This window comes from Atta cephalotes (genome assembly GCF_000143395.1).
Source record: "Atta cephalotes unplaced genomic scaffold scaffold00002, whole genome shotgun sequence".
Lineage (NCBI taxonomy): Eukaryota > Metazoa > Arthropoda > Insecta > Hymenoptera > Formicidae > Atta > Atta cephalotes.
This window is the reverse complement of record NW_012130066.1, coordinates 14,792,589-14,801,843: the sequence shown is the minus strand read 5'-3', so window position 1 is coordinate 14,801,843 and position 9,255 is coordinate 14,792,589. Positions and strand designations below refer to the sequence as shown.

The following is a 9,255-nucleotide window of genomic DNA, read 5'->3' as shown; positions in this document are numbered from 1 at the left end:
AAAGTTCTATCTACAATTACTATTTTGTGTGTAAAAATCATATAAGATAGTCAATCTATGACTACTATTTTGATATGATATTTATACAAGAGAATAGTAACTTATTCTTTGGTCGTCTCGAAATACTTTGGTTAACCTTCCCTCCCACTCTCATTTTTATCACAAAAGCTACAACTACGTTCTTTCTCTATATTTTGCATGAAATAGCAGGCAGATCGTCAATATACGAAAAGAAATGGCGGAAAAATGGAGGCTTTATCATCGACGTAAGATAATTATTCTGTGATTCTCTCGCGGAAACACCGGAAACAAAAAACTTTAATTTCATCGAATATTGCAATACGCAAAGGCGCACGCAAAAAAGAACGTCAGGTGCTTTTATAAATTTACAAAATCTTACAAGAATCTTACACGAGTTCCATCTCTAATAGTCACCTGCGTGATTCGTATACCGTGAAGGTACTGTCCACAAAACCAGCCGCTAAAGTTACGCGATACGGATGAAAATTCAGACAGCTTACTGGACTGAGGCGTGTACCCATAAATCCTTCGTGAAATTTCAGCGTATTGAGATGTTGTCCCAATATGTTGTAAATGCTGATACAATGACTTGTGGTGCCACTAAAACAAAAATCTTTTTCATCTTTCTCTAATCTAAGAAAGAAAATATAGGAGATTATCATTAAAACAATATAAGAAATTACAGCTAACAAAATACACATATACAATAGTTATACATATATATTAATGCTTGATTAGCTATAAATTTATTAATATTAAAAAGATAAGTTTAATCGCACTCACCATGCGAAAACATCAGCTATTTCGTGCACAGTCAATGCCGCAATCCCCGGTGTTATTTGAATTGTGCTCACGGAGGAATTTTTCCTAAGATCAAAGATTTTTATGTCACCTGTGGAAGATGCGGTAAATAGTTGCGGTGCAGATCCCTCAGATTCCCTTAAAAATGTACCCGACACCCAAGCAGTGTGTTCCCTCCAAGTCATCACTCTTGCTTCTGTCGAAGGCAATCTCCGATCTAAAAGTCGAACCGATCCGTCGCCGCAGCCAAGTGCCATTATTGCACCTATAAAATATTGCAGAACAAATTTTAACATGATGTTCATTTCATATTGCAACAAGATGCAACAAGATGCAACAAGAAATGATGTATAGTAATATATAAACCAAAAAATGTAATGCGCGAATGTTAAGAAACTATATATGAAACTATATTATCGATCGGTTAGTAATTGCATTAAACTAATCGATAGAGATGGCACTTATTTCGGAAGTTACTCATCTGTCTAAAGTTAGAACATCAGCTGTTGCTCGCCCCTTTTTCCTACGGACCTTAGTACCGGTTATGTTAATTGCGAGGTATTAGATAATTTTCTAGTTTGATAAGTTTAAAAAAAATCAAATCTGTCTCTGTATGAAATACTAGAATTTATCTCTGTTTATTAATTGATTAAACATTAAGGTGTTATACTGTAAAGTTTTTTGTTCCTCTCTTGCTATCTTGTTTATCAATTAATTGATATTTGAATCTCCTGTTAGACGAGAGATAAACTTGTTAAACAAGTTCTGTTCTAATTAAATGTGATTGGATTTAAATGAGAATTGTATATTTTTTTATTAAGAAACTATTAACAGCGAAGAAAAAAAAATTTTTCTTTTAAACAACCTGTGCCATCAACGTCGATGCATGTGGTACAACAATCAGCGCCTGTTGGAATATCTTGCTTCTTCAATTCAGTTTCTGCATCCCAGAGTCTTACAATGCGGACGTCGCCCGTTACTGCTAGAGTAAGCGATTTTTGTTCCCATTTTGTAACAAGTCGCGCTGTCACTGCAAATATATTATTGATTATACTTCACTAATAGTATAGTACGAAAAAATATACAGGATTATTTTTAGAATGTACACAATATAGGAAAAATGATGTAAAAATTTATTTAAATTATTAAAATCTAAAACAGCGATTACAATAGGTGAAATAAATGTATAACAGAATCTCGAATATGTGTGTTCTCTATAACATACCACTAGAAGTCTTGGTTGCAGGTTGCACGTCAGCCAATGCTTGCCAAGCTGTAAGTAGAATCGGATCACGGCTTATCGTACCGCTATAATTCTTCCAGATTTGTACGGAACCATCATCAGAACCTGCCATCAGCAAAGTTAAGTCATGAGAGTTGATGAATTCAAGTGCTGTGATGCGCGATTTTACTTTGTTTCCATAATTCATACAATAAGTCAACTTTGTGCTATTTTGATAATCCCATATGCTGAAACAATTTTTAACAAGTGTTAATTAGAAAATCTTTCTCTTTATGTTATATGCTTATCTATTGTATTTTAAATAACATATATTTGTTATTGATGAGAAAATTCAAATACCCGAAACAATCTTTCAATGCCACGGCCAAATGTGGTTCAAATGGATGAAAAACCAGAACTTGAGGTGATTGAGAACACCTCGTATGATACACTTGCGATTCTATTTTATTTTGTGACGCACGCAATTGTTCCTCTCTTGCATCTTGTTTTTGCCTTGCGTTACGTATAAATCTGCGATCATAATCGATGTATAATGTATATTTCGTATTATAAAAGCAAAAATTTAATGGGAATTTATTTTAAAATTAGAGAACTAGCATTAGAGAATAAAAGTTTAAATGGTTCTTACCGCCATTCTCGTTCAAGATATGGTCTGCTCTCTACATCGTCCATTTCGTCTTCTAAACTAACCGGCTGAGCAAACTGCGCGCAACTCCATTCGACAAATTGAGAGGTAGTCAATGGAGTTTTAGCTCCGGGTACTTCGTCTGCCTCTTCAGATATCTAAAATTATAAGAGGATATTATAAAATAGGCCAATCCTTTAATATTTTATTAAGTACATGAAATAATTTTTTTAATTTATTGTAAAAATAAAATTGGAAAATAGAATTTAAACAATTTACATTTGTCCAATATTTTGTTATCACTTGAATTCATTAAAAAAGTTAACATTAGAAAAAAACAAATGATTCTTACTGTATTAGGAATGGGTTTCCTCGAACGGCTACCATGCGTTAAAACTCTCGAAGAACGCAACAAATCTGTTCCAGAGTTGACAGCCGGTGGTGATTCCCCTTTACTATAGTAAGCATGTAAAAGGAATTGTTACAATAAGACTGAAATTATAAAATTAATTTTGTATAAAAAAAAATTTTAACCGACCTCAAATAACCAGTTCGATTTGACGGAGACGGCGGAAGAGATAATGAAGAGGAAATTTTTGTTTCAATTACCTCTTTAGGGGTAGAAGATGCTTTCACCTAAAATTTTTTAAATAACAAAATATATATAATACAATTAAACTATACAATTAATTAATAATAATAAAATTAAAATTAATTAATAATAATAAAAAATAATATACAATTAATTAAACTATACAATTAAAAACTATACAATTAAACTTTAAATGTTAAAATCTTACACCTTAGATATTAATACCTTATTACGAATGTGATTGGTAACTTTTTGAGACATAGCAGCGACTATTGGATGAGGATCATTGTCGAGATTACACAATCCATGCCATAATTTCATATACACACTACCATAGGAAAGACTCGGTAAGTTCCCAAGAGAACTGTGACCTGCGATAAACAATTTCATAAAATTCATATAAAATGTCGTGCTATCGTAAAGTTATTTGAATGAAAAAAGAAAAAATATTGCTATTATACAAAGCCTATGCAAAAAGCACTTTATCGGTGAAAATTGCACAATTGCAAAAATAAAAAGCATAAACTATGTATAATGCATGCAACGAAACTTCTAATCATTATTACCAAGTGACTCGCAAGGTTTCCTCACGAACTCCCAATTATTACCTGACACACGAAAGAATCAATACAAGTAACTATTCGATTCAGTGTTCAGACAGAAGGTATTAATTGACTTGATACTTCTCCCAAAAATCTCTCGGCATTCCTTACCTAGACTGCTAATAGACGATGAAGATGATACTCTTTTGATGCGATCCTGTGATCCAAATCCATCGGTCGTATCTATGGTGTATGTATTATTGGGTGACAACATTTTCAATCTATCGCGCGAGCTAATGCGTCTCATACCGCTGAATGGGGATAAAGTTTCTACAACAAGATCCTTTCGACTATTCTCCTCGGCCATGGCTAGTGTAACGAAGGAATTTTCAAAATGTAGTACCATCCATTGTAGAGCCACAACTAATTCCTGCATAGACAATTTCATAATTTGTCAGCAATTTGCCAATGTTTACCAATTCCAAATCACAATCTAACTTACTTTTCTAACTAATGGACACATATCGTGAGAAACTGTATTAATAAGTGTCATAGCGATAATTTGATCGATATTATTCGCGTGCTCGCTTCTGGTTGTAACGCTGTTTATAAATGTGCCCAATGCATACACGCTAGCTGCCCGAACCTGTATCAAACATTTCCTTAAAATTTTAGGAATTAATGTTTATGATATATTACGCTATAATAAAGATGTGTCATAAGCTTCCTGTTCCTTCTTTATCACAATCATAAATTCATATTAAATTCATATTAAATTCATATTAAAAATTAAAAAAATATATATATAAATTCCTTTCTTGCTCTGTAAAATGGCGTTATAAAATAAAATTTCTTACACGCGTTTAATTCAGTAGTTTGCAAATATCTGTGCGCGCGCGCGCGCGCGCGCGTGCGTGCGTGCGTGCGTGTGCGTGTGGTGTGTGTGTGTGTGTGTGTGTGTGCGCGCGCGCGCGCGCGCGCGCGCGCGCTTGTACATATATAGTGAACTAATTGAATTATTTATGTATATATAAACAAGTCATATAACCTCTGGAACAGGATCCTTTAATAAGGTAAACAATTTTTCATGAGCAATATCCCTGACGCCACACCATCTTGCTTTATCGAAATTATGCCAAAGTCGCGCTAAGCACAAGCAAAGCCATTGCCGTAACAAAGAATTTGTATCTCCTAATTGTTCTAAACATATTGAAACGAGACTGCCTTGATTTGTAGCCACTTGACCCGGCCGGTAATCGTTTACGATACTGGCCAACACAAACGCGGCTAATGTCCTGTGTTCACTCTGAAATCATTATCAAACATACTTTCGTTACGAGAAACTTTAGCCATTATAATTCAGGTGTGGTTAGGGGATAAAATTAAACATAACATATAAACTACCGGGATAGAAGTATCCTGCAGCACAGACAAGAAATATTTATGACCACCATCGCGTACAAGATCTGCTTGGCAAGTCTGCAATTCAGAATCATATCTAAAATTAGAATTTATATATATAAAGTATAACAGTATAATATTATATGGATAATAAGCGCAAGTGTAGAACTCACATTGTCTACCGCTAGAATTTTTGCCCATATAAAAACGAGCAGCGGTCGAAGTTCTCTGGCGTTGCTTTGCAATAATTTTAAAACATATGGAAAGATGCCGACGCTAAGTGCTAGATTCACAGCCCACGGACCGAGATCAAGAAAACGCCCTAACAGCTCTAACGCTCTTAGTCTGTGAACTTGACTCAATAGCACTTGGAGGACAATTGGAAGTTGTTCAGGTGGACTACGATTTTTTGATCCTAAATTAAGCCATACTTGAAAAGCTGTGAGTTGATCTTCAAAAAATGATGAATGCACATATCGATCTTCATTTTCCAAAACCATTGGCAATTGTGCCAAGCATAGGTCAAGCGCCATATCCCAAGCTTGCCACATACGGTGCTAAAAAAATGGGAAGATTTTGCTTTCTATATATTTAAAAGCAAAGAATGATCAAAAAGTTTGGCACACATAAACAAAGTTTTAGTAAAGAAATTTCTTTGTATAGATATATATATTATAATAAATCAATTTTTTTCTACCTGATAAGTCGGCGGCAATTTCGGGGAAGAAACTGGCGTACAATCGTAAGAACGAAGTATCCTCTCAGCTAACAAGAAATTTCTGAACAGACTGGCAACTAATAGATCTTGTCTAAATAACCTTTGAAACAAATCTATATACATTTTTTATAATTATTATAATTATATTTTTATTTTGCGTCGATGAAACTTTTACAGGATTGTTAGCAAAAAAGAAAAAAAATTTCCCTGACTTTTCCCAATTTTTCCGATCACTTTTTGAAGCGAAACATATGATGCGTGACGAGTTAAAAAACAAATAAATTATAGAAAACGGCGGATATACATGTATCTTTTTTTTGTTTTGCACATTGTTTATTGAGATTTTTGTCCATATTCATAATTAGACTTTATATTTCAAGCTTCCTTAAATATGAGGCCTAATACAGGCATTAATCATTTTATTAAAATACTGTACGTTTTAATTATTATTTTAATTAATTTCAATTAGAAATAAATTATGAAATATTCATCATTAATACATACATATTTTGACTTTTGCAAAGTTAAATTTTTTTTCTTTTTAACAATGTTAATGGTTTTCTGCAAATTGCTCATTGCAAAATTAAAAATAAAAAAATGTTTGCATTCTTCTTTAAAAAATTTAAAAAATTGTTTCATAATTTTTAAAGAAGTTTAAAAACTAAAATTTCACAGCAATTTAATTTTATTTTAAGTTAATAAATTCCTTGATAATAATTTCTCTGACTTTTCCCGGTTCTCCCTGATCACTTTTTAATTTCACTGACTTTTCCTGGTTTTTCTTGATTTCCCTGACCGCTAACAACCCTGTTGTAGCTCAAATCTTTTACCTCTTGGTAAGGTATTCCATGCTATCGTGTCGGTAATGGCGGTAAATATCCAATTAAGTTCGCCTAGCATCGTTCTTCTATCAGTCAATTGTCCAGGAATTCTAAAACATGTACATGCATGCATATATAAAGATTATACAACGACGAAATTTAATAATTTGATATATTACTTGTCAATAAGATCAAGCGATATATTGGGAATCAATTTGGATGTAGGCTGCATGGCAAACCTATAAAAGAAAAAATATGTATTATATATATATTTATACATATATATGTGTATATATTTATAGAAAATATAAATATATTGAATACATAGACATTTTTTTCTTACGTCAAACGTTCTTACCAGCGTATTGCAATTTTTATGGGTGTAGTAAGGCATGATGTAAATATATCTGCAGGTAGATTTGGATTCATAGGTAAAATTTGATTAGCCGCACATGCCGCTAATTGGATACAATTCTTATAACATGGTGCTGCAGGACATATCACCCCAGTCGCACGATTTTGCTGTTTTTCCATCTGTGAAGCACAATCTTATTGAATAATTACATTCACATGCTTTATTAATATTTAGAATCTTTAAGAAAATTTATATATTATTTTACCTCATACTCCTTTTCATGTTGGTCAGCAAATTGTTGAAAAGATTCTACTATAATACCGGCATTGGAACAATCATATACATAAATACTAGGTGCACCCATCCAAGTCTGCAAGTCATATACCGACAATGGAATGTATTGTGTATATGTCTAAAAAGCAAACAATTGTTAATATTACATGATATCATATGTAATGAACATAAATTCATTCATTTCGAATCTATACTAACCCTATTAAATACCCATATTTCACCATTAGTAGTAGGTTTGGGTACTCCATGACCATTATAATGAAACAAAACTCTTTCTTCTTTGGCATTTCGCCTTAAAGATGTACATAATTTTTTAACTTCCTCTACAGTTGGATCTAAACTTTGTTTGTAGCGAGCTCTTGGCTGCCATCGTTCATATTGTTTTTGCAAATTTGAACCTATAGTTTCAAGAGCTTTTTGAGGACTCACCGACAAAGGATCTAGAAAGATATCAATTTTGACAACTTTACATATATCCAAATTATCTTAGAATTCTAAACATGGAAAAGTATGTTTGTTTCATAATTAATTTATAATATATATAATATATATTTCATAATTAATTTATGGTTATATATTGTTTGATATCAGTTATTATCTGTATCTTAATTGTTAATTTTATAAATATATTTATAAGGAAAGAAAAGAAAGAAAAAAATGATTATTCTATGCCTTATTCTATGTTTTGTACATAAATAGATAAAGCTTTTTACATACATAGGTATGTTTCTATTTTATATTACATATTATAATGTATTTATTATAGAAATATTATTGTATAATAATTACATTACACATTATCCTCAGTACATTTTAAATTATAAGTAAAATATCAAATTTAAATGTTTTTTTATAAATCTATTTCTATATGCCGCTACATAATACTTGATTCTTTCTAATTTTTATTATATCATTTACTACTACTTTTTTCCTTATTAGTTAGACATAAAAAAAAATTGTTTAATCTGTTATTTATTATTAATTTTGACAAAATGAAAAAAGATTGCTCAATACGAACGATACCCCAATCTAGTGGATGCTTGCAGAAGCATTGGCATATGTCCGGTATGCCATGGTCAGTAGACTGAATCATTTGGCATGCTTGACTCGCCTAACCTCAAAATCGCAATTACATAACGATAGGGAGGAAAGAGTGTAAATAAACTAGGGAGGCATCCAATTTAGCTACCTATCCAGCATTCGAGACGGGCGCAAGGTTGTGTCTTGACAATATCCGGGGGATCAACGCCAACATTCAGGCATAACACCAGAGCGACACTCACTGTCTTCATCTAATAAAACAAAAACATATTCAGTCGTGCTCTCTCGTGGACATAATTACCCTCATATGTTAATACGTCATATGTTAATACGTTTACGATCGTGAATATATCGAGCAGTAGTCGGTACACATACCCGCTCCTTCATTCGCCAAGTCTGACTGATACAATTGACATATTCGATCGTGGCGTTGTGTCGAGACTTGCAAAAGGCCAATTGCATTTGCCAATCTTCCTCATCGCCGGCACGCCTGGACAATGCGTTACTCGCCGTCGACGACGACGACATTGGCGATATTGATGACGTTGGTGACGACGTCTCGTGGCACGACTTCATCCTAGCGTAACTGACCGACATCACGTAATCGCGTTGCACTCAGCGAACACGTGCGAAGGACGCGTTCTCCAGCGTTCTCCTCGACGTCACCCGTCACGGCGACTGCACAGTGCAACCAAGCACCGAGTTTCCTCGAATTGTATGCACGGTGCGCGCAACATTCACCGTGCAACCACGGCGTAAAAGCACCTCGACAGGGCGCGACTACCCCTATTTTTTACTGAA

General features: G+C 33.4%; 1 protein-coding gene across 1 annotated transcript; it reads right to left on the bottom strand.

Moving 5' to 3' along the window:
- Nucleotides 1-431: 431 nt before the first annotated feature.
- On the bottom strand, nt 432-9,051 carry LOC105622426 (regulatory-associated protein of mTOR). The gene is made up of 23 exons (XM_012203849.1): nt 8,830-9,051; nt 8,603-8,705; nt 7,612-7,853; nt 7,385-7,531; nt 7,123-7,298; nt 6,944-7,003; nt 6,774-6,874; nt 5,923-6,056; nt 5,399-5,782; nt 5,229-5,303; nt 4,873-5,130; nt 4,327-4,470; nt 3,996-4,254; nt 3,849-3,890; nt 3,508-3,653; nt 3,229-3,326; nt 3,043-3,145; nt 2,694-2,848; nt 2,405-2,575; nt 2,048-2,292; nt 1,688-1,852; nt 805-1,087; nt 432-621 (listed from the first exon to the last, which is right to left on the bottom strand). Exons 1-23 carry the CDS (start codon nt 9,049-9,051, stop codon nt 432-434), a joined length of 3,903 nt encoding a protein of 1,300 aa, XP_012059239.1.
- Nucleotides 9,052-9,255: the final 204 nt, after the last annotated feature.